Source organism: Microdochium trichocladiopsis (assembly GCF_020744255.1).
Source record: "Microdochium trichocladiopsis strain MPI-CAGE-CH-0230 chromosome Unknown B0I36scaffold_17, whole genome shotgun sequence".
Taxonomy (NCBI): domain Eukaryota; kingdom Fungi; phylum Ascomycota; class Sordariomycetes; order Xylariales; family Microdochiaceae; genus Microdochium; species Microdochium trichocladiopsis.
In genome coordinates, this window is record NW_025763560.1 from 445,471 (window position 1) to 470,223 (window position 24,753).

General features: G+C 56.4%; 5 protein-coding genes and 1 non-coding gene across 6 annotated transcripts; all 6 read right to left on the reverse strand.

Annotated features, from left to right (window-relative positions):
* Window positions 1-1,420: 1,420 nt before the first annotated feature.
* Window positions 1,421-2,117, reverse strand: B0I36DRAFT_356600 (uncharacterized protein; the record flags this gene model as incomplete). Its single annotated transcript, XM_046157651.1, has 2 exons — window positions 1,421-1,648; window positions 1,854-2,117. 2 exons carry the CDS (start codon window positions 2,115-2,117, stop codon window positions 1,421-1,423), a joined length of 492 nt encoding a protein of 163 aa, XP_046004232.1.
* Window positions 2,118-3,060: 943 nt separating this feature from the next.
* B0I36DRAFT_342038 (Alpha/beta hydrolase fold-1) lies at window positions 3,061-4,418 on the reverse strand. Its single transcript, XM_046156053.1, has 2 exons — window positions 3,822-4,418; window positions 3,061-3,744 (listed from the first exon to the last, which is right to left on the reverse strand). The coding sequence occupies exons 1-2, from the start codon at window positions 4,239-4,241 to the stop codon at window positions 3,400-3,402; spliced, it is 765 nt and encodes a 254-aa protein (XP_046004233.1). The 5' UTR covers window positions 4,242-4,418; the 3' UTR covers window positions 3,061-3,399.
* A 332-nt stretch (window positions 4,419-4,750) lies between these two features.
* Window positions 4,751-5,119, reverse strand: B0I36DRAFT_257395 (uncharacterized protein; the record flags this gene model as incomplete). The annotated part of the gene is made up of 1 exon (XM_046151012.1): window positions 4,751-5,119. The coding sequence occupies one exon, from the start codon at window positions 5,117-5,119 to the stop codon at window positions 4,751-4,753; it is 369 nt and encodes a 122-aa protein (XP_046004234.1).
* A 649-nt stretch (window positions 5,120-5,768) lies between these two features.
* Window positions 5,769-6,214, reverse strand: B0I36DRAFT_370297 (uncharacterized protein; the record flags this gene model as incomplete). Its single annotated transcript, XM_046159892.1, has 2 exons — window positions 5,769-5,886; window positions 6,027-6,214. The coding sequence occupies 2 exons, from the start codon at window positions 6,212-6,214 to the stop codon at window positions 5,769-5,771; spliced, it is 306 nt and encodes a 101-aa protein (XP_046004235.1).
* Window positions 6,215-9,482: 3,268 nt separating this feature from the next.
* Window positions 9,483-10,483, reverse strand: B0I36DRAFT_342059 (uncharacterized protein). The gene is made up of 3 exons (XM_046156054.1): window positions 10,187-10,483; window positions 10,077-10,113; window positions 9,483-10,014 (listed from the first exon to the last, which is right to left on the reverse strand). Exons 1-3 carry the CDS (start codon window positions 10,358-10,360, stop codon window positions 9,569-9,571), a joined length of 657 nt encoding a protein of 218 aa, XP_046004236.1. The 5' UTR covers window positions 10,361-10,483; the 3' UTR covers window positions 9,483-9,568.
* Window positions 10,484-12,838: 2,355 nt separating this feature from the next.
* On the reverse strand, window positions 12,839-12,913 carry B0I36DRAFT_t217. The gene has a single exon. It is a non-coding gene; the product is annotated as a tRNA-OTHER (tRNA).
* Window positions 12,914-24,753: the final 11,840 nt, after the last annotated feature.

Genomic DNA, 24,753 nt, shown 5'->3' on the forward strand with positions numbered 1-24,753 from the left:
CCGATACCGAACCTGGCAAAGGCGTCAAAGGCCGACCCGGGGGTCCCGGCGTCGATGTTGGCGTCGATTGGGGGGGGGGGTTCAGCGTGCAGCCTGTCCCATCTATGGTCGAGTCGCAATCGGGGTCCGCCGCCTCTGACGTTTCTATGTCGACGATGTCGCCTGGGCTGGCGATGAAGTCAACTGTGCTGCCGGGTTTGACGGACAAGCCGTCGAAGAAGCCGACGTTCGCGATGGCTTTTTTGGTCATGGGGGAGGGGAGGATAAGGTCCTGCTCGGTGAGATTCTGGCAATTCACTTTACCCAATATTCTGATCAACCTAACCCAGCCAGACTGGCAAACTGCGTATTCCTGGCCTATACAGATATGAGCCAGGCGTTCTACATGGTCGCCACGCAAACCGATACACCATTCTCTTGCAAATGCGGCTGCTTGTGTAAGTGCTACTTGGGAGGTTCTGGAGCTATATCTGAAGCTTTAACTGGAACTGTTGTACGTGAAAGAAATAAGAAAAGATAACTATCTTTCACTGTCTTTGATTGCCCGCAATTTGTGCAGGAACCCCATGTATCGCAGCGGTACCGGCTGACTTACCCTGAAGTCACAGAAATTCAGCCGAGCGAGCATGTGCCTATCCCCCTTCGTAAAGCGTTTCCTGTAGAATTGGCAACATCCCGTTTCACGTCCTGCCTTTCGTAGAGACATATCACCATATAGTACTGCTAGGTTTGTACCGCCAGCTCTAAAAGTAACTGCCCAAGAAGGGGGCTGCGTCGATGCTTGGCTGCACTAGACAGTGGAATCTGTGCCTATCTGTTGTAATTCCTGTCAACATCACCTCTCGAAAGCAATACAAAGTAAAGAAACTTTCGCTACGCTCGTCGATAGTTCTGACGTTTCTTGACCGATATGAGAGGGTGGGCTTAGAGGGAGGCAAGGGACAGCATAAAGGGAGGGTTCGATCGTGGCTTCAACGAAGATGGAGGTGTAGAGAAGTGATCATTGATCTTTTGAGAAGTTGGCTGAGGACAAAGAGATCCCATTCAAGGGATCCGGGATGACCGATCCATCTCGATCCATCGCAAACGGGTTCGGCACCTGTGGAGTGCCCATCACCGAGGGTTGCTGATGATACTCGTTCCGGCGGGACCATGCAACAGAACATCGCTTATCCCGCTCGGGTTCGTCGTGCCGATGGCGGACGGACTAGATTCCACCACGTTTTCGTTTGTGTGAAAGGACATCTGATGCTCGAGACCAGTCAACCATTCAAATCTATCGTCGAAGGTTTGGCTTGAGGGCATCCCATTCATGGACAGGGCAAATGGCGAGGCCTACTCCAAGGCCATGCATTGCGGCGAATCATTGTAATGGAGGGCATTGGGGTCTATCGTCGAGCCCGGCCCGAAGGGGAGGCCCTCAAACTGGAATTTGGCGTTGAAGGCAGCCATCGGCAGCGCTGTCCGCAGGCCGGGGGCTGAAGTTGAGGCCGTTCAAGGTGCTCGTCTCCGGCTTGGGCAGCTCGTGCTGCACCCCTCGTTGTCCCATGGCTGGTGACGTGCTACCAATGCCATGATCCAAGTTGTGGATGGGTAAACCGAGGGTATATGCTGGGATGATGGGTGCACTCCGCGTGTTAACGGTCGCCTGCACACGGCCCCGCCGTTTTGTCCGCCTCAGCAAAGCCCACGCTCCGGTTATAGAGGATCCGGCCGTGGCAAAGGCTCAGTTCCAACGGGTCCGTACATCGTCGACGGATAGAACTCGAAGTCGTTCTTGACGCCCAATGGCTTTGCAGGCGGCGATGCTCTCGTCGCCGCAGATGGGACTGGTTGGCCGGCGGTATGCCCACCTCATGGTACCATGCATGGGCGGTACCGATCGTAATTGCGACAGATCGACCAGCACGATGCTCGCGAGATGAGATACGATAAGATGGATGAGGTGAGAGATGAGGAACGGCTTCCAGCCCAGCCTTGTTGGTTGTGGATCGCAGGCATCTGTGTGTGAACCAGGCAAAGTAGCCTGAGGCACCAGGTATTCTGATGAAGATAGCCAGAAGCACAGCCATCCCAACAAGGGCGAGGATGCTTCGAGCAGTGTGATCTACGAGCATGATAAGAATGGTCGTGGGTGTCATGGTCAAGCTGAAACTGAATCAGAAGGGCAGCCTGAATGAATAAAATGGGATGATTTGAATGCTCCCGACTTCCAGAGCCCGGGCCTTTTTATGTCTTGCTGAAAAGACATGTGACTTGCACCCGATTCGGCCAGAGACTCGAGCTGCTCATTCGTGAGAAGCCAGAACAGTAGTACGGTCCTCGGGAATGCGGGGTGGACAGTGCCATGTTGTACCTCGACTAAGGGGGCGAGAGGTAAAGCCATCTGCTCTAGCTTCGTTGTTAGTCTAGGGTTATTGATAATTAATTTATATGAACGAGCATTCATTGCAGAATAGTTTTCTTTTCTTTTGTTAGACCGAGCTGTTTAAAGGATATTGTATAGTATTAATACAGTCCCATAGATGTCTGCTGAAATGATGGCTAGGACCTGTTTCTACGAACAGGGTGTCTGCTACATTTCTGAAATAATAGTGTTGGTTCGATGTTGCTGGATGCTGCTTTCTAACAACGGTGTTCTGGGACATGGCGTGCCCGTAATCTCGCCCTTGTCCCCCGCATCCCTATGCCCCGCTACCGCTCCGGCGCCCGACCCACCAATTCCAGCACCCACCAAACGCTAGCACCCACCAGGCAACCACCAGCACGTGCATGTTATTGCCTGAGGCTGGGTTGCTGGGCACAACCCCTCCTCGGCTGCCCAAAGTGCCGTTCGAGTACCCAAAACCTCATAGACAGGTCGAGATCCTCAGATCGGAGAAATCCCCCACGAAGATAGCTTCAAGCATCTCCGTGCTTTTCTCCGAGAGCTAATTCCGGGTCATCTTCATGCCTCGGCTCCCGCTGAGCAAGCAGCCTGCCGGTCCTGCGGGAGGTGAGCCACAGCAAGCCCGGGTCATTAGGGACGCAAACCCCATCCATTGCAGGGCGAGCCACGGCACCGCCGCTGCGCCACCAACCTCCCAACATTTTCCAATCGGTCACCAATTATGGAGCTGCAGACGAGGGATGCATGGTTCGAGGATCTTGGTCTTGTTGTCTGTTTTTCGGCTTGTCTAAGTCTCTAGCTACGCTCTATTGTTCGGTACAGAGGAAGGGAGTCTGTTCCGGCGAGATGGTGGATTCCCACAAAAGGACCTGGTCCGACGCCCACTGTTTCCAGCGTCGAGACCAACCCGATGGATCTCGTGACCGACAATCCATGAACCTAGGCCGACAATCCATGAACCTAGGCCGACAATCCATCAACCTAGAAGCCTAGGCCAGGTTTCTTGACTTCTATGCCTTGCTCTTCTCTTGGCCGACCCTTGCGGCATGCTCCAATCCCTCGACAACTTCCTGGACCTCAGATAGGAACGGTGAGTGAGAGCCCTTGGTATGGAATGAGGCTGCAACAGGGCCTAACAACGTCGCCATCTGCTGCTGTACCGGTAGCGGCAGGGCCTTGTCGCCGTCACAGAAGAAGTACATGCAATCTATCTCGTGCCACGGCTCGTATGTGACAGGATCCGTGAAAACAGGGGCCGATTGGTGCTTGAGCTTGGCGATTGCCTGCTTCTGCAACTCAGGCTCGACATCATGATAGAAGACGACCTCAGGAGTGTCTGGGTAGACATAGTTGCCCTAAAGACACAAAAGTCCGTGTCAGTGTCTTGTTCAGATGCAAGAGTCATAGTCGGGGGAACAATTCCGCTGCTCACTTCAAATCTCATCCAGGGGAGGAACTGGCCACCCAACATCTCCTTGATCGTCTTGCCATTTGGCGTCACGAAAGCGGCCAGGTATACAAACATAATGACGCCGCCCATCTTTCCCTGCTTCGCGCGCTGCCTATAACCCAGACCCTCTACAGCATTTGCGCCGACGAGGCCGCCATATGAGTGCACGACGAGCACGACCTCCTTGCCCTGGTCAGCCAGCGCTTCGACAGCACTGCGGACAGCGGCGGCGTCGTCCGCAAGGCCCTTGGTCGGGGGCTCGGCGCCCACAGTTGGGTAGTTCACGGACTCGGTGGCCCAGCCACGCTGCTGCAGTGCATGTCGGACGATGTCGAAGCAATCCGGGGTGTGCCACGCGCCCGGCGCGAACACGATAGTCGGCTTGGATGAGGTTGAGGCCATGTTGTGAGCGACTGTGGGTGTCTGTCTGCCTGGGCAAGGAGCTGAGGCTTCGTGCTAGGTACTGAACGTCGCAGCACTATTATATATCACTGAGTCTGTGCGAAAAGGGCGTCCCGGACAGGACCCGGGAGGGGCCCGAGGGAAATTAGCGGCCTATCTTTTACTCTTTTACGATACTGGCCTGGTCTCGTACGAGTCATGGCGGCCACGATGGGACCTACTATGGTATACCGTCGCGGTGCTATTGAGCTACCGGCAAGGATTGCGGCAATTGTCCGCCAAGGGGTTCAAGCGTGTGGGCCCTGATGCAGGGCCCCAGGCGTTTTTTTTGCTGGCTCACTGGCTCCGCCGTTATCTCCCCTTGGTGGTGATCCTGTACGGAGGTGCGTCTAAAAAGTCTTGGTCCAGGCACTAGTACAGGGGTCCCTGCAGGTCGTAGTCGCCAGCTGGCAGCTCACCCCCACCTCACATTGCTCTCAACCACTATTACCAGTACCTTCAAAACGACCTTAACGGCGCCCTGTTAGTAGGTACAGCATCTCGTCGCCGGCGAGGGCACTATTAGAAGTGAAGCTATCGTCACTAACGTTTTCCCAGCCTTTAGGGTCAAACTGCGGCGTGGGTGAAGGTCGCTGTCGTTGCCGTTGCCGCTGTAAAACCACATCCCAAAAATCACCATTACTCTCAGGTCGAATCCGTCGTCCTTCGCGGTACTCGTTACCGCCTTCAAGCCTTATTACCTCTTGAATATGGAACGGGATTCGTTCAATCCAAGCCTGTATTTTAGCCTGCGGTAAGTCCTTCCAGCATTGATTCCACGCCCTCGTCGCTTCACTCTTTGACGTCGGCGCGCCCGACTTCGTCGTCTGGCGCTTCATATGGAACCAACAGGGCTCTATAGGATTAAGATCCGGCGAGTTACCTGGCCACATCAACTAGGCAATCCCTTAAAGACTGTAAGTCCTTCCCTGCGCATAATAACGATGTGCTGGAGCGCCGTCTTCTTGAACCAAAGTACCAGGTCTGTCGGCCATACATTCCTTCGCGAATGGGATCAACTTCGGTAGTATAATCTCCTTATTGTATCGCCACCAGTCGATCCCAGAACCCTGGCGACGTGACAGCTTACCATTCTTGATAGTGAACTGCCATTCTAGCTTCTTCCCAGCACGATTCCGAACACCTAAACGTCGCATCCCAGTCGTTAACTCCCACTCCTGCTTCAGGAGAGGCTCAAGCTGCTAATTCCAGGCCGCGATCTCCGCCTCGGCGGCCTTCTTCTGAGCCTTCGTTTCTGCCTGCCAGACGTGGCAGGGCCCCTTCTTATCGTAAGAAAAACACCCCCAGAACATAAACTCTAAGTAGCCATTCCAGCGTTCCCTGATACATAAACGAGTCATTCTTTCTAACGGTTGCCTCCATATACGATAGCCTCCTCGTCGATAACCTAGAACTACCGCCGTTTCGTCGCTAAATATCACATTCTTCCAGTCGTCAAGAGTCCAATCTGCGTGCTGCTAGCAGAACTCAAGCCGCGCCTTCCGCATCGCCGGCGACAGCCCCGGCTTCCTCGTCGGCTTCGTTTTTCGAAAATTCGACTTGTGCAGAATCCGCAGAACCGTCTACGGGCTTACGTTGAAGCCCTCTGCTCGGAGTTCATCAGATATAAATCGTACTGTCTTCTCTCGGCCGTAACGGTCAAGTCGTACTTTATCGACAATACGCTAGGTAAGTTCGGAAGTCTGCTTTTTGGGCCTCCCAGCCTTCGGTACATCGGCGACGAACTCATCCTTCATCACCAGCGGCCTCGCCGTCAGATCGAAGCCGCGGTCGCAGGCACGGCGGTAAAGGTTTGTCACGGTTTTCGTCGGGATGCCAGTGATCGCAGAAGTCGCAGAAGAGCTCTTGCCGTCGGCTTTGAGGTAAACGCAGACCGCGCGGATCGCCAGATCGTGATACTTCCGGCCTGCCATACTTTCTGCCACTTGTCCATGGAGGTCAAGTGATCTCGACGTACCTCTGCTATCCGTCTCCTCCATTATTGCTCCAGAATGTCAATTACTGCTGCTTTTTGAAGCCTCAAATCGCGTCGAAACAACGAGCTGACACGTCGTACAGGGGCATTCACTGGTTATCTTATTTGAGTTGGACTCTACAGCAAAAACAGATGCCAGCCCCCCAGCGCCCCTTTGCTAGCTCAGGGACTGCTCCACGCAGCCGTCGGACTTGCAAGGTCCCCCATGCTTGTTTGCATGCCCCGACCCTCTATGATGGAGACCCATGGAGGACAGAAAGTAACAGGCCTGAAAGGGACGACAAGTTGGTTATGTATTGGACTCTGGATGCCATGGCCACCACTAGTTCGCTTCAAGGATCCCTGGAAAGATGGGCAAGATGTACGGAGGTGCGTCCAGAAAGTAATGATCCAGCGCTAATGCAGCTAAGTCCTGGCAGCTGGCCGTCCAACCCCGCGAGACGGGACGTTGACCTGACAACTAACAAATTTGCGTTCACAGTACTTATTTGTCCACTGGTTCAGTGCTCTTTTAGGGTTAATTTAGGAGTACTACCTAACTTATGGTGTTATGAGCCTTGCATGCTCGTAGGTACTGACCAGCTGGTGGGCTCCACGCAATTTGGTTGCCATTTCTTGGCGGATCATTACTTTTTTGGACGCACCTCCGTATTGTTATATTCCTTATATTATGTCTACCTGTCTAGCGTAATAATGAGCTCTCCCCTTTTTTCCCCTGTGCCTCAGCTGCGACAACGCGTCGTCGCGTGCCTCTAACCCTTCCTTTTTCCCGTCCGGGGTCTGCCGTACGAACCCCAGCTCTCTCCTTCACTTACCTGAACCTTATGGGGGAATTGGGGTAGCCCGACTGGCCGGGGGCGGCTGGTCCCCGGGGGTTAGCATCCCTGCCCACTGTAAGTTTGTGTCCAAGTGCCAATTCTAGTATGGCGCACTTGGGGTTCAGAATGAATGCAATGGCCCGAGCGTTTGCCCCCTGTTCTATGGCAGAGACGCGCCAACTGGACACAAACTGCCTGTGAATGATGGTCAGAGGGGAACCAGATTCTCTGTTCGGCAAGCCATGTGCATCCTAATAGAACATGCACCTCCACAATATCACGGGTATGATGGAATAACTCTGCACATCTGCCGTATAGCACTCACAAACACACCGGCTCAGGATCTGGGTTCTCTTCCACTGCTCCTGGCACACAAGAAAAACCAGACCCTCAGCTGTGGCCTTGAGAGCCACAGTTCCAGCCGGTCGCCCACCCGCCTTGTCTCCGCGTGCTAGCGTGGAGCCGGCAGAACGACCAGGGCCAGGGGTGGCTGCCAGCCCCCCTGTCAGGCCCACAGCAGCGTGAGGGCAAAGAGGGGAACAACGGGGGCCACTGTGCGTTCACACAGTTAGCGACTTGCACTGGAGTACAGTACCCGTGGCACACTCCTACAAGCAGTGGACCCAGCCCATATGCCATCCAGTTGTCTGTCTGCATGGAGGGCAAACATACACCGCCGTTGACACGGCGCACAAAGACCGGACCTTGGGCAGGTCTCCTCGGACCTGTTCCAGCGCCTGGAGAGGATGGAAGGTCCCTTGCCCAGATCCCTGGAGTCACTCGCGGTATCCCTATCGCCTTCCACGGAAATTCTACATGGTTCCGATGCATCACCACCAGAGGTATTGATCACCCAGCCGTCTTTTCCCGTAAGCGCCTTCCCTGAGATATTTCGTCTGGAAGGGGAAGCTATTGACCTTTGCTGCCTTGTATATGGTCGCCACTAGCACCAGGCATCATGTCAACATCGACCCCATTGCGAGCCTGTAGAGGTGTAGAGTACTTTTGGAAGGACGCTAATGCAACTTCAAACTATAAGTGGACTCATCCGAAGGGAAAGGCGTCCTCGGGGGAACCAACGCACTCTGTTAACGGGCCAGTCACGCCCTGATTTAGGACCGCGTTTCCTCGTTGCTGTTTGCTACCATCCAGGGAATATCGGCGGAGCCCTTCGCCCGCCTAGAGTCGTTTATCCCCAGCCTCATGGACGCTCCGTCACACCAATCTTGCCCAAACTCCGAGCCATGAATCCTCAGCCGAACTGATCCTGCTAAATAAAGGAGCATGCATGGGAAAACTATGGGTCAGGCACCACACAGCCAATCCAACCAGGACAAGGCGATATTTAGCCCTGCTGGAGGTCTGCAGAACGCCCTAGCCGTCAGCACCTTGAAATAAACGGCTAAAGACCATGACTCGCGCTAACGACAGAAAGCGGCCAACGCCGAGCGGTAAATGCTATTATGTGCAATCTTAACCGCCTCGATAGGGTACGGTGCTACATTAGTGCTAAACCGACAAAACAGACTCACTTAAAATTACCGTGGATTGTTACGACGACGAAACAAGGCTGTGAGGTCGAGCGGCCCGACAGAAGACGAGAGCCCACGAAGCCAGCCATCGCACGGAACAATAGTCGGACCGATGGACCAATAGGAATAAAAGCGCGATCCCAGGAATGCAATCTGGATCACGGTGATCCGGATCACCATACGAGGATATTACATATATTAAGATATTTATTTCCTAGCTAGATAGTTTGACTTGTTTGATCAGGCAGAAGCGCTGGTTACTAAAAACTCTCCACGTCCAGGGCATCGAATTCGCCCAACATGGACCCTGGAAACCAGCATGTACACATGATAATTACAGGAATGACTTTGGCCATGTCTCAGAGCACATTATGGCCCGAGAGGGGATAGTTTGAGCCCTGACTGTGGCTAGATCCCGTCTCAGTTCGTGCTGTCCGATGCACCCCGTGAGTGATGGCAACTCGGATGCCGTTTCCCAACTTCGGCATGCTCTCAGCAGAAGATTTGTCGCTGTTGTTGACCTTCTCGGCAGACTGGGATCGTGTTACGACGGTCGAGATACCGTACGGGTCGTGCTCGATGCGTTGGAATTGGTTAAGCTTGCCGCGCTGGCTGCGCTGGCCACCGGTTCCGCCAATGGTGACCAGCTCTGTGACACGGCTTGAGTTATTCTCGCTTGGCCGGCTTCTGCCTGTCAGACTGCCGAACTGGGACGAGATCTTGGACATGAGCGGCCGAAGCGTCGGCAGGCAGGCGCTGATGACGGCACAGGAAACCTCGACCACGCACCACGTGCATGCCGTTGCGAGGCTGAAGGTGGTGTCCAAGATATCAAATTGCATGATCGTCGTGAATCTGTAGATGGAGGCGAACAGGACACTGTGAGCCAAAGTCAGCGTGTCGTCACACCAGAAGGTAGGAGCGTGTCGCCTGGAAATGGACTCACAAGCCTCCCAACAAAAAAATGAAGAGCAACGATGCCTTCTGCGCGAGAGTAACCTGCAGCTTCCAGACTTGTCCGACTGGCATGGCGAGGATAGCCACGTCGGTGAGGATGTTCGGAATGGCGTTGCCGATGAAGGAGGCCTTCAGGTTGATGCAAGTGCCCTCAATCCACGGCAGCCAAGCCTTCTTGATGGGATTGCACTGCCAGATGCAGACTGCAACGATTGCGATCCACCATGCGACGACGATGCTGGCAATCATAGCCGCCCCGGTTCTGAAGCCGTGGGATGGGAAGATACGCAGATACATCGCCAGCACTGCGAGCTTCACCATCATCACGGCCGTGACATATACGCACTCAAAGGCGAGGAGCAGCTTGAAGAACGAGACCAGGTCGTCCTGTGACAATGTCCCAGCGTGGCGACCGAGGCCATATGAGATCACTTAGAAGTCAGCTGTCAAGTCCATTCTCCGACAGACACGACCGGAAGTGTCGAGCCCTTACTAGCGTAGTTTATGGCACCCGTAACAAACACCGAAACCTTCGCATCCAATTCGTTAGCACGCCTGTCCGTGAGCCAGCTTGTATCGCTGCCAGTGTCGAGACCAACGTACCAATGCCCCAACCACCATCCAATCGTCGCTGCCAAACGACGCCCTCAAGGCATACCGCGCCCAAAACCTCAACCCGGAGAAAAGGGTAGCCAGCGCGAGCAGCGCCGTAGTGGTACCCTGCAGGGAAGAGCCAATATCCGCCTTCAGGTCTTCGGGGCTCATGGACTGCTCCATATCTGCGCGTGCAGGCCTCAGACGCAGAGCATAGACTTGGGAGGAACAAAATTGACGCCAACAGTTCAGCAAAAAATCTGGGCGAAGATAACAACTACAGCATTTGAAGTGGGAAACTGTGGGCTAAGATCCGGGAAGTGGTTAGGAGACTTTATTAACGAAAGAAACGCACAGGAGATCGTCGTCCAGAATTGCCTCTCCGGATTTTTAATCAAGGTGCCACAATACCATGGGCCCTGGAGCGCCCGCCCTGTCTACGGAGGTGCGTCTCAAAAGTCCTGGTCCACAGGGGTCCCCTGCTGTATTAGCGTGCCAGCCGTGTCAGCTTGTCGGTCCTGCATGCATGACACTAGAGGTCTAGTTCGAGCGAGTAGCGCTGCACAGACACAGCCAACACTCCTCGCCTCGAACCCCGAACTGACTTGGCTTGGCCCAATATTCTGCTCAAACGGCTGCTCCACAAACGACACACTGCGGGTCCGGATCCCGGCAGATGGCGGGGGATCTGCGTTGTGGAGGGCTGACGCCGGAGACCCTTCCGCGAATGGGGATGGCCCCGGTCCCTCCCTCCCTGTGTCGATCAGGAGGGCAGACAACCACGCGGAGCCCAGCGAGTCGGTATTCATCCTTGGACATCCCTTGACCGGGATAAGCACGCAAGCCCCAGGGGGGTAAGTGACACGGTCAGCGCGGAGCAGCCGACTCGGCTTGCTTCAGCGGCGATTATTAATCTGTAATATAAAAATTAAGTTAGTATTCATTAACTGTTGTGTAACCACCTCGAGAGAAAATTCGAACAGCTCCTTGCTCCTACCTATCCCATTCCGAGTCAGCTGCTTAAGCGACGTGCGAAGAGAAAAGGGGGTCGCCATCAGAACAGGAGCCCCATTCAGGGCCCATTCAGGGCTCATCTCGTCTGGGCTCGGGGCAACGTTCTTATATTCCCCAATAGAAGGCGGGAGGCTTTTCTCCGCGCCGGCACTCGAATATGTCCCATACACCAGCATAATCTCGGGCCAAACACTAGAAGGTCACCACCGCATGCGAACACCAGCACCACTACGCGATCAGCGAGACAGGAAAGGCTTCAGATGGTTGAGAGGGCGGGCCCCGGGGGCGATAGTAGACCATAATGATCGACTCCAGCAATCTCTTTAGGGTTTCAGGAGCACGTCATAGTGCTGCCTGTCGTTGGGGTAGTTCTGGACTGACTCGTGGCTGAGAGGCAACGCTCGGCAACTATCGAGAGGATAGCCGGTAAGCTTAGGGCTAGGAGAAGCTGAGAAGCGAGCATTGTCGGATACCGCTTGATACAGAAAAGGAGAAGCAGATCATTGACTAGTGGCAATCTGTGGCGCCAATCTGCTCTTGATTGGCCGACGCGCGAGTCGCTCTCACGAGGTTTCCCTGTGGAGTTTCAAGTCTTGGAAGAACAAAGAGAAAATCCACGTGTGAATGTTCAGTCTTATCAAATTCCGTATAGGGTTGATGACCCAGCTTCAGGTTAGCCATCCCCACGCCAAGCTCCTCAAGGCAACACAACGTGATGTGATGTGGATCTGGCAGATCTGTTCTCCAGCACGTGGTGCCGACACTGACACCAGCTGAGAATGGGCTTGTGCAGTCGGGCTCCATGCTATGCCCGGAGATCGGCATCGGCAGAGCGCTGCGATGTGCAACGACCTGACCATCATTCCCGGCCGGGTTGGCCTCACTTTCGGCGATTCCTGGTGGGACAGGGGGCCGGGGGCACGGGCCATTGAGTCCATTCCGGTACCCCAACTAACCCCAGATTGAGTTCATTCCGGCCAGCGAAAAATGGGCTAACCCACAGCTAACCCAACCCCAAGCCCAACCCCAACTAGCAGGGGTCCGAACCTGTGGGGCCCAGTCGCGCCCTCATATGCGTACATGCACAGGCCGCACGACGACGAGGGAGGCGCGTCGACTGCCAGAGCAAGCAGGCAGGCAGAGGCGCGCGCAAAAGAGAGAGGCAGAGAGAGGAGGGCCAAAAAAATGCCACGCCTAGGAGTCGAACCTAGCTCTTCAACTGTGACTAGCTCGAGCGTCCGGGTCGGATGGCTCCACAAGCTCAGGTCAGGGACCCTTATTCCTGCGGCCGACGTGGGAATGGAGAGCTATATAGCAGTGACGTCATGACCGCTAGACCAGCGAGGCTCTCTGGCTGTTTGTTGAATAGTCAGTCGCTTATTTGGATATATAAGGCTCAGGCAGGCAGGCAGGTCGGCAGGCAGGTCGGCAGGCTGGTCGGCAGGCAGGCCGGCAGGCAGGTCAGCAGGTAGTTCGGCGGCAGCGGTAGCAGGTCGGCGGAGTAGTGGCAGTTCGTCGGAGCCGGTAGCAGGTCGGCAGGTAGTTAACATAGCGAAAATACCTCCGAAGCGGAGGAAGGGGTGCCGGCAAAAAGAGCTACCCACTTGAGAATCTCTACGAGACGAAGAGATTCTCAAGTAGGCGCAGTAATCCGGCCCGGAGTTGAACCAGGGATTCCGCTTAGCAATTGCTAGCGACGTCTTACCGCTTGACCACCGGGCCTGTTTGTTCTTAAGAGACTGGCTGCTTATTTGGATATATAGGGTCTGGCCGTGGCAGGCTGGCAGAGGTCGGCAGGTAGGTCGGCGGCGGCGGCGGTAGCAGTTCGGCGGCGGTAGTAGTTCGGCAGAGGTATAGTAGTTTAGCGGCGGTAGTAGTTCGGCGGCGGAGGTAGGTCATTCCCGGCCCGGAAGGGTACGGGCTATTAAGTTCATTCCGGTACCCTGAGTTCATTCCGGCCAGCGTAAATGTGCTAACCCCTAGCTAACCCAACCCTAACTAGTAGGGGTCCGAACCTTAACCCCCCCAGCTCAGCTACGCGTGTACGGCTAGGCACTGCCGCGAAAAGGGGGACAAGGTAAGTAATAGGTAATAAAAAGGAGATAAGCGCGTACGCGTAACAGCGCGAGCCCGGGGAGTCTAAAGGGGAGAGGGGACGCGCGTAAGAGGAGATAGAGGGAGGAGGAGAATGAAACGGACGCGCGCGCGCATTTCGATTGAACTATAATACTAGCTTAGGGTCTCTTCCCAAGAATATACGCAAGAGTCGAAGATCAGAAGTAGTACCGAGAAGAGAATCGCATACGACAGGTAGTACTCCACGATGGACCGCAGCAGCCAGGGAGACGACTACGAGAGCGATTACGGCAGCGCCGCGCAGCAGCGGCAGCAGCAGCAGCAGGAGGACGCGAGAGCTACAGCAACGACCGAGCCAGCAGTAACACCAGAGCTCTATCTATATCGGGCAAGCCGCGTACTAGTCTGCACACTATGTAGGGCAGGAATCGCAGCGGCCGTAGGTGGTGTAGTTACCCACTACCGACAGAGGCACCAGCTTAAGGGCGGCCAGCTACGGGCAGTCAAATCGGCGGCAGCAGTAGCAGCAGCAGCAGTAGAGGGCCGTGGAGGGCTCGTAGAGCCGCACGAAGCAGAGGTACCGGCAGACGGTAGTCCAGCTATCCCGCAGCTCCAGGTCCACTCCGGATTCCGCTGTAGGGCGTGCCGGTTCGTAACGAGGAGCCGGGACGAGGTCCAGAAGCACCAGGCGAGGGAAGCAGCCGACGGCGATACTAGCCACTGCGAAGGCTCGCTAGGTACGGGCTACGCGCGCTGGAACGAGGTACAGCTACAGTCGTTCTCGTCAGCGAGGCGCCGTACGCGGTACTGGATTGTAGAAGCGCTAGCGGTAGGGCGGCAGGCGACCCCAGAGGCGGCAGCGGGGCCGGACAGCGGCGGCGGAGGTCAAGTCTGGGAGGCCCACATGGCGGCGTACGAGGCTAAAGCGGCCGCCGAAGAGGCGGAGCGGGGCCGGATTATCGACTACGAGGCCGGCGTCGACTATGAGTCGCCGTGGGTGAGCCAGATGGGCTGGGCGGCGCATCTGGCCGGCAAGGATATGGCGGAACTACGGCGCGCCGCCGAGCCAGGTCTATCGACGAAGGAGCTAGCTAAACTAAGCTGGTCCGTCCGGAAAGAGAGGGAGGCTTCGGAGGCGACGCTCGTACGGCTGGGCCAGAGCTTCAACCGGGTAATCGAGCGGTGTAGCCGGCGGATCGGCCAGGTACCCGTGGAGACGCTCTGCTGGCTAGCAAGCCGCGACCCGAACCGGCCGTCGCCGCGGCCGTTCCGCGTTAAGCAGGAGGCGCATACGATGGAGAAGTACCGGAGCTACTGGCGGCGCTATCTCTGCTACTGCGTCCGGGTCTTCCGGCTCGGCCGTACGGAGGCGAGGAGGAAGCACCAGGTCCAGTTTACCGACCAGCAGTGGGCCGCTCTCGAGGCTATTATAGAGGCTCTCGATAGTACGGAGGAGGAGAGCTCCCGGGTAGGGGGCGGCGGCGAGGAGGAGGAGAATCGCGAGGGCGGCGGCGACGACGGATATCTAGACGAGGCCGTCTTCACGTTCTGTGTTCTGTCGCTTACGCAGCGGGTACTAGTACAACCGTACGTAAACCCGCTACTACACTTCACTACCGTACTCGCGATCGACCCCGTCCGAGCACGATTTCGGCCGCCGGCCGAGTTTACAACACTACTAGCGGGTCTAGCGTGGTGTAGCCGCGTACTACTACTAGAGTACTTCTTCGAGCACGTCCCGATCCAGGAAGAGGATAGTACTACGGACTCCGGCGAAGGGGAGGACGAAGAGCGTAGCCAGCTCCAGGCTAGGGATATCGACGTATTTATGGACGGCTATCGGCAGTGGATCGCAGACGGCTCGTACAGCCCGTTCAGTACGCTAACCCGGTTCTTAACGATCGGAAAGGGCTACCGCCAGAAGGAAGGGGGGGCAGCACGGATTATCTGGGAGGACGGGAAGCAGGCGCTCCGGCTACACGGCTTCCGGATCGAGGTCCAGAACTTCCGGCGGATGGCCCAGGGGCTCGTCTCAACAGCCGAATCGGCGCTCGACGGGCTTCTGTACGGCCAGTCGGCGGTACTACTAGGACGGATCGAGCTTAGCAAAATCAACGACAGCGTAATGTACGAAGGGGGTGGGAAATCGTTCATCTCAAACCCGCAGAACAGCTGGCTTCAAGCCGGGCCCCGCGTCGCTGCCGAGCTCGTTTCGGAGAGGCTCTGGTCGTCCCAGCGGCAGCAGTACCACCGGGAGCGGTCGCAGAAGTGGCTAAACCAGATCGGAACGCTAAAGAGCCAGCTACTCGTACTAACGCACGTCTGGGGAGGCCAGCCAGGCCGAGGGCCCGAGATCACGAGCGTGCGGTATCTAGATACGAAGCAGCTAAGCCGGAGCGTCTATATCTTCGACGGGCAGGTAATGCTCGTAACGGACCGAGATAAGGCCAAGTCGATCCGGGGCTACGGCCGAAAGGTCGCACGCTTTCTCCCGGAACGGGTCGGGCAGCTACTTGTCGTCTATCTCGTCTGGCTAGTCCCGTTCGAGGAGATGCTTCTCGATGCGATTCGGGCTCGAAAACCGTCGGAATCGCTGCGGCACTGGCTATGGAAGGACGGCCGGAAAGGCCGCTGGGGAACGGACGTGCTTACGAAGGAGCTTAGGGCAGCTACGGCGGGCTATCTCGGCGTCGAGCTAGGTACTTCGACGTACCGCCATCTCGCGATCGAGCTAGGCCGTACGATTCAGGGGCTTATCGTACAGCAGAAGGAGCTCGAGGTCGGCGCGGCCGATGACGGATACGGGCCCGAGGATGAGGAATTCGACGAGGCTACTGGCGAGCTACGACCGAGGGACCGGACGGAGGTAATCTGGGATCTGCAGGCGACACACAGCAGTGCCATGGCACGATCGCACTACGCGATCAACATCCAGTTCCCAGGGCAGCTACAGCCGCAGATGATCGCCAACTACCGCGAGATCAGCCGGCTCTGGCACCAGTATCTGAGCTGGGATAGCCAGGGTAAGGGCAAGTCGCCGGACCAGGCGCAGAAGCGGACGAGGAAGCGGAAGCGAGAGTCTACGGAGGCCGAACTCCCAGGTAGGGAGGAGACGATAGAGTCGAGCCCAGAGCCGGCGAAGCAGAGGAAGACGCTCCCAGAAGCCGTCGGGGAGGTCCGGCGCCGGGTCCAGCACGGGCTCGAATCGATTATTGGGGCCGGTGCGCGCTGGAGGACGGCAGAACAGGAGCAGGCCATGGTCCGGATCATACAGATGCGAGGCGGCTCCGTACTCATCGTCGTACTACCGACGGGCGGCGGCAAGAGTCTACTATTTATGGTCCCGGCGGTACGAGGGTTAAACGGCGGCGTTAGTATCGTCGTCGTTCCGTTCGTAGCGCTGATCGACGATCTCGTCGCGCGGGCACGCTCGTTCGGGATCGACTGCGTACGCTGGAGGTCGGCTGAGGAGGAGGGCCGGGAAGCTAACTCGCTCGTGCGCGTGGCTAGTCTAGTCGTAGTCAGCGCCGACCAGGCAAGCAACCACGAGTTCTGCAACTACGCAGACACGCTACGGAGCCGGAGGCTACTACGGCGGATCTTCATCGACGAGTGCCACACGATTATCATGGACGTCGGCTACCGGAAGAGGCTCGTGGAGCTGAAGGGGCTGTACCGGTACGACTGTCCGGTAATCTTGCTTACAGCTACGCTCCCGGTGAAGCTAGAGGGCTGGTTCCGGCAGCAGATGATTGCGGAAGACGCCGAGATTATACGGGCACGGACAACGAAGAAGAACATCCGGTACGCCGTTACTACGGTCCCAAGTAGGGCCGGACTAGGAAGAGGCCGGAAGGTTGGAAACGCGGTGCAGGAGGAGGTCGTACGACTGGTCGAGGAGAGGAAGAGCTCCGGGTCGCTTAACGGCGATAGGAAGGGGGTAGTGTACTGCCGGTCGAAGAAGGATAGCCAGAAGCTGGCGGAGCGGATCGGGTGCGGGTATTACCACAGCGGGATGGAGACCCAGGCGCGAGAGGAGGTACTCGAGGCATGGGTGAACGGCAGCAGCGCGTCCCGGTGGATCACGGCAACGACAGGTCTCGGAACAGGCGTAGATATTCCCGGAATCAGCGTGATTCTACACGCAGAAGAGCCGTACGGGCTAGTGGACTACATTCAGCAGACGGGCCGCGGCGGCCGCAGGGACGGGGAGGTGGTCGAGGCGGTTATCGTGCTTGCAGACGAGGCAGGGCCAGGGCAGCAGAAGAGGCGGCAGGAGGTTGAAGGCCGAGAGACGGACGTGGAGAGGACGAACCGGCTGGCGATCGAGCAGTTCGTCAGGGGCGGAGAGTGCCGGCGAGCGGTGCTGGGCAGGTTCATGGATGGGGTAGAAGGGGAGGACTGTGATACGATCGGGGCGGTACGGTGCGACTGGTGTAAGGGCGGAGCGGCCAGTGACGAGGAGACGGCAGACGACAGTACGGCGGAGGAGGAGGAATCGGAAGATGAAGAATCCGGAGAGGAGGAACTAGACGTATCAAACCGGTTCCAGGAGCGCCAGATACAGCAGCAGCAAAGGAAAGAGCTGCTCCGGAACTGGCTAGAAGCGGTCGAAGGAGAGAGCCAATGTGCTGTGTGCTACGTACAGTGGCGGATAGTAGGGTCACCGGCATCAAGCAGGAGGTCGTACGGGCACGGGCTACATAGGTGTCGTGTGATCAGGAAGGCGGACTACATCGAGTGGCGAACAGGGCTCCAGTTTGTCGAAGGAAGCTGCTGCTGGCGCTGCGGGCTGGGGCTCGACTGGTGCGAAAAGCTGGGCCGTACGGAGGGCTCGGAGTCGCAGTCAGAGGGAGAGGAGATAGACTGCTTAGGTCTAGAGCGCGGATGGAAGAGAAGGCGCCAGGAGGAGTGCCGGTGGAACGACAAGGTACTGCCGGTACTAATGTACGTGCAGAAACAGGATTTACTACGGGAGATAGTAGAGGACGAGGTTGAAGGGGGTCTAGGCACTATTCGCAGACGTTTGTATTAAAGACGGGGCCACTTGCCCACACAAACTGGTGCAGCGGGTCCGTGCATTTGACCACTGTCGAGCTGACTAGGGCCGGGTCGTTGATTGGCCCAAAATAACCCCAGACCCACCGGCACTACCCCAACCCGAATCAACCCCAGGTCAATTCACAGGGTTAGCAGCCCCATGAGATGTCCAGCTGAAGCGACAGCTCAGTTTCGCAGGGAAGACGCGACACGAGAAGCCAAAAAGGAAATGATGGGCTTGATCAGGGGCGCGACGCGACAACATAGTATATAGATGATTAGAACTGTAGATAGTCAGAGCTGTAGATAATCGAGTAATGAACAACTTCAAGAACCAACAACTTCAAGAACGTCAAACATGGCCAAACAACTGTACGAGCGCGACGACGTGGTGACAATTGACGTGGATACGCAGGTACTGCTATGTCGATTATGTCCAGCTGGTGTTAAGCCCGGCGCTGGCATCGAGGCGCACTTCCGTTACCAACACCAGATTCGGGGCAAGCTACTACAGGACATTATTTACAGCTTTAGCGACATCGAACTCCAAGATCCGCAGACGTGCAGACTGCCGGCCGATGGCGGCAAGCCAGTTCAATTGCTTCCCGTCGTGAACGGTTTCAGCTGTGCAGTATGTCGATATATCACGACCACGAGAGACAACATTGTTCGACACCAACGTACTGCAAGTCACAGTAGCGACGAGGCAGGCTGGAGCGCCGTAAAGGTCCAGTCGTGGTGTAAGGGACGGTGGGCGCGTTATTGGATCGTCCGTACTGGGCACGACAGTGACGAGGTTTTGTCCGATCCCGAAGCGACACCATTAATCTCCATGATGGACCAAATGGCTATAGAGGACGACGCAGAGGAGGAGAAGGAGAACGAGGCATGGCTTCGACAGGGCGACTTAAAGGAGGGGATAAACAGTGACTCATCGTGGGTCAAGAGGCTAGGCTGGGTCAGGCACTTCGCTGGGCGAGACTTGATGGACATAAGCGACGCAGCCCAGTGGGTGAGGGCCCGGAAAGAACAGCAGTACGGCAGGAGAGCCGTGGACGAGGCAGGCATGCGCCAGTCACTACTGCTAACACGGCTAGCAGAGAGCTTCGACCGCGAGGTAGACCGGTGCTGCTGGAGACTGGATGTGGTGCCGACAGATACGCTGCAGTGTTTGGCATCGATATCGGCAACTCAACAGAGCGGCGTGCCGTTTGGGCGGAAGGAAAACGAGGCGTCGATGACGAAGTACAAGTCGATCGGGCATCGCTACTTGGGATACTGCTTACGGGCCCACCAGCTCGGACGAGAGGCAGCAGAAGAGCAGCTAGCCATCCGGTTCAACGATAAGCAGTGGGGCTTACTATGCGATATGGTATACGAGACCGAGCACGAAGAGCGCGAAGACGTGGATACGACGCAGGACAGCGGCTTTTTCAGTAGCGAGGGCAGCGAGGACGACGATAAGGAGGAGGAGGAGGAGATGGAGGAAGAAGAGGGCGGAGACAGCACGAGAGAGTGGAGCCGGCTAGACCGGGCCGTGTTTTCATTCATCATGGCTTCGATCAAGCAATACGTCGGAGGTAGAGTGTACGAGAGCCCACTACTAGCGTTTTGCGCCGCGCTAGGGATTATGAAGAAGCCGCAAGGATATATGGAGGCGCACTTATACACGGGCATGCTGGCAGGGCTGCTTTGGTGGGCCAGGCTGTTTTTTTTGGAGGCCGCGTTCGAGGAGTACGGGAGGGACTTGTACGAAGTTGACGCGGCGGGCGCGAAGAAATTCCGGGAGGAGGAGCACCCCAAATGGATGTGTTTAGGGACCAATACGGTAATAAGCACGGTGATCGGTTGGATGGCGTACGGTAAGGGCCACCGCAACTTACGGACGGGGACGGCGACGATGCGGTGGGAGGATGACGGCACGGCACTATATCACTGCGGAGAGCGGATCAGGATCGACGACTTCAGACAGACGGTACGGAGCACAATCAACGACGCAGAGAAGCTACTGGACGAGCTGATGTTCGGGTCGTGGGCGACGATCGGCAAGGGGCTCGAGCTAGGACGGATTCAGGACAGCATGGTACGCGCAGGAGCCGGCCAGTCGTTCGTTACGAACCCGAAGAACAGCTTTTTAGAGCCGGGATGCAAGAAGGTATTCAGGCTTGGAGAGTCGAAGCTATGGGACGCCGCCCGAGCTCGGTTTAAGAAGGGCGCGGTACGGCGATGGCTACGGCAGCTACGACAGTTCAAGGAGCTCGCGATGATGCTGGTGCATATCACCGGAGGGCAGCCCGGGAGAGGGCCGGAAGTTGCGACGCTACGGCACTGCGACTCATGGCAGCTACTCCGGAACATGTTTGTGCAGTCCGGGGAGGTCATGTTCGTATTCGACCGGGATAAGATGAAGGCGATCCGGGATATGGGCCGCAAGGTGGCGCGGTTTATGCCGGACAGGATCGGGCGGATGCTGGTCGCGTACGTCACGTGGCTATTACCGGCAGAGAAGGCTTTACGGAAGAGGTGTGGGCTACCGGTACCGCAGCGGCAGCTATGCGAGTTTATGTGGCGGGACGGAGACTCGAAGGTTTGGGATACGAACAAGCTCAGCACGGTCATGGCACGGATTACGCTAGCGGGTACCGGGGTAACGCTCAGCGTAGGTCGGTATCGGCCGGTAGCTATCGAGATGGGCCGGCTTATACGCTCGCTGGCGATCAAGCAGCAGGAGGTAGACATGGGCGAGGAAGAGGACGAGGACAACGTTGAGATCAACCCACTGACCGGAGAGCCAGTCGACTGTGGCGGTAGTCGGAACGTAATTTGGGACTTACAGGCTACACACGGGACACGGATCGCGCGGGCGATGTATGGGCTACATACGGCACACCCGGGAAAGCTACAGCCGGAGATGGTTCGGTCGTTCCGGGCGATCAGCAAATTATGGCACGAGTTTTTGGAGAATGGCAGCAGCGGCAACACAGAGGAGGAGGGGAGCAGCGTGAAAGCGGAGGATGAGAGGAGCAGCATTTGCTGTAGCTGTGGCAAGGGAAAAGCAGAGACGCCGAATAAGAGAGTCAACACGGCGGACGAGAAGGGTCAGGCAGGCAGCGATACGAAGCGGCGGCGGACGAAACCGGATCCGGAGGAGGAGATGGCGATTGGGCTAAAGAGGCTGTTGGGCCCGGAAGCGAAGTGGAGGAGCGAGAAGCAGGCCGAGAGCATGCGGGCGATTATGCGGCTGAGAGGCAGCGATGCGGCGATCAGCGTACTACCGACGGGGGCCGGGAAGAGCATATTATTCATGCTGCCGGCGAGGATGCAAGAGACGGGTACCAGTATCGTCGTAGTGCCGTTCGTGGCGCTCATCGACGACTTGGTAGAGCGGGCAATGCTGATGGGGGTAGACTGTATCCAGTATCGACCGGCTATCGGCGTCGGACGAGAGCTGGTACCACGGTCGGCGCGGCTCGTGGTAGTGAGCGCGGACGTAGTGGGCAGCGATGACTTTTGCGGCTACGCAGACGGGCTGGTGCAGTCGGGACAGCTGGGGCGGATATTCGTCGACGAGTGCCACACGATCATCATGGACGTCGGATACCGGCCGAAGCTAGAGCAGCTGCGCGGACTGGCAAGATTCCGACGGCCGCTGGTACTGCTGACAGCAACGCTGCCAGTAGGGCTGGAAGACTGGTTCCGGAGCGTGATGGGGGTACAGAGGGCAGGGCTGATACGGGACCGAACGACGAAGCTGAACTGCCGCTATAGTATCGAGCAGGTCGAGCCCGGACGGAATGCAGTACAGGAGGCAACCGAGGGTGTAGTAGCACGGCTGGACAGCAAGATGACAGCGGGCCAGAAGGGGGTGGTGTACTGCCGGTCGAAGGCGCAGAGCGAGGCTATGGCAGTTAGTTTAGGGTGCCGGTTTCACCACGGCGACATGACGGAGGAGGAGATGCGCAAGGCACGAGAGGACTGGGCGACGGGACGGGGACACCGGTGGATTACGGCGACGACAGGACTGGGCACGGGTATCGACATCGGAGGTATCGTGGCGATCGTACACATGGAGCAGCCGTACGGGCTCGTCGACTTTATCCAGCAGACAGGTCGTGGGGCACGGCGAGAGGGCGAGGTGGTGGAGTCGGTTATCATACACGACGGACGACCAGTATGGGTGAACGCGCACCAGGACTTGGCAGCCGAGAAGAACCAGATTGCGATGAAGGCGTTCGTTTCGACGACTGGATGCCGACGAGCGGTGATTGCAGCGTTTATGGACGGGGTCGTGGGCGAGCAGTGCGGAGATATCGCCGGGGCAGAGCGATGTGACCGGTGCCGGATAGCAGACGAGGAAGGCCAGGAGGAGGAACAGGGAGGGGGAGCAGACGCCAAAATGACAGCGGCAGAAGGAGAGGGAGATGCAGATACAGTGGCAGGGAGAGAGGAGGCAGGAAGGGGCAGCTGGGAGCAGTTCAGGGCAGACAGGGGAAAACGGGATATGGTGCTACGACGGTGGCTAGAGGAGGTCGCAGACGAGTGCTCCGTATGCCACATGCACCGACACCAGGCTTTGTTGGACGGCAATCAGGCACCGGAGCAGGCGACGCGCTGCAAGGAGGGCGAGATGTGTAGGAGAATGGGGAAGCTGAACTACAGCGAGGCACGAAGGAAGGTTCGGTTCGGGCAGCATTCGTGCTGCTACAAGTGTAAGCTCCCGTTAGACTGGTGCGAGGAGGCAAAGGAGACGGACGGGAGTTGTGCATACATGGACAAGATACTCCCGCTGCTACTGATCGGGACGCAGAGCTGGCGGCTACGCAGAATAGCACAGAGCCAGTTCGAGGTGGATGTGAAGGACGAGGATGCATATTTAGCGTGGCTCGGGAAGGATCGACGATTTCACGGGATGCGCGGGACGAATGCTTTGGCATTATGGGAGGCGGTAATATGGGAGATATACCGAGGGGGAGAGTACTGGTTCAGCTAGTCAAAGCAGAGGGTAATTATCAAGCAGGGTATTTCAAGCGGGTCGAATCAAGCACGAAGGTTGAGACGTCGCTTCACGGGTGATATAAGGGCAGTTCCAGAACTATATATATGTTCGGGTGAGTTTTCAAGTCGAAGACTCAGGCCAGAAAAGCAGGCGTATTTGGGTGCCACAATATCATGGGTGAAGGTTGAGATGTCGCTTCACATGTGATATAAGGTCCAGGCCAAGACCCCATACGGCTGGAATTCCAGGTGATTGTACGGGTCGTGCAGTCAGTGTCAGGAAGCCGGCAGGTCCAGGTGGTGTTGTATTATATGCGAAGGTCGAAACGTCGCTTCGGGGCTGATAAAAGGTACTGGCCAAAGCTATATTTATTTTCAGTGTAAGTCGTCGTGTTAAAGACTCAGGGCCAGAAAGCCGGCATGTTCATGTACTACTATATCACGTGGGAAGGTTAAAACGTCGCTTCGTAGCTGATGTAGGGTCCAGGCCATAACCATATACGGCCGGATTTTCAAGGTAATTATTCCAATAGTATACAGGTAGTGAAAAAAAGAGGGAGGCCGTAATCAGTTCCCGTTAGGGCAGAGATCCGTGCGTAGTACAAGTAGGTAAAGAAGAGGGTTGAGAACCGTAGTCGCGCGAAGCGCGTCCCGTAGGCAAAGATCCGTGCGTAGCACAGGTAGCGGAAAGAAGAGGTAGGGCGATGTGAATTCAAGGGGGGCGGTTCGGGGTTAGAGGAGAATGGGAATGTGCGAGAAGGGTTGACGGAGAGGGGTTTCAAGGCGCGAAGAATACAAGAGAAGCAGGTATAGAAGTCAGGTAAGATCAGGGTCAGGGTTAGAGGTTTAGGGTTAAAGAAGAAGAGGGAACAATTTTAGGGTTAGGGTTATATGTTTGGGGTTAGAGGAAGAGAGGAAGATTTATTTCAAGGTTAGGGTTATATATTTCAGGTTAATGAGAGAAAAAGGATTGTCGACGTTAGGCGGAATAATAATTTGAGTTTAATATAGAAAAACATGAAATAAACAGTAAGAGAAACAACAGAGATATAATTAGCAGAACGTAAGGCGGTACAGTCCGTTCGCGTAAGGACGGAAATCCGTACGTAGTACACAAGTTAGTAAAGAAAGAGGTAGGCCGTGATCAGTTCCCGTTAGGGCAGAATCCGTATGTAGGACAAGTAGAGAAAGAATAGACAAGAGAGGTCATAGTTAAACGTAGTCGCGCGAAGCGCGTCCGTAGGCAGAGATCCGTGCGTAGCACAAGTAGTTTAGAAGAAGAAAGAGAAGGCTTTAGAAACCCGGCAGGTAGGGTTAGGGTTAGGGTTAGGGTTAGGGTTAGGGTTAGGGTTAGGGTTAGGGTTAGGGTTAGGGTTAGGGTTAGGGTTAGGGTTAGGGTTAGGGTTAGGGTTAGGGTTAGGGTTAGGGTTATTATCTCTCTCTTTTTTTTT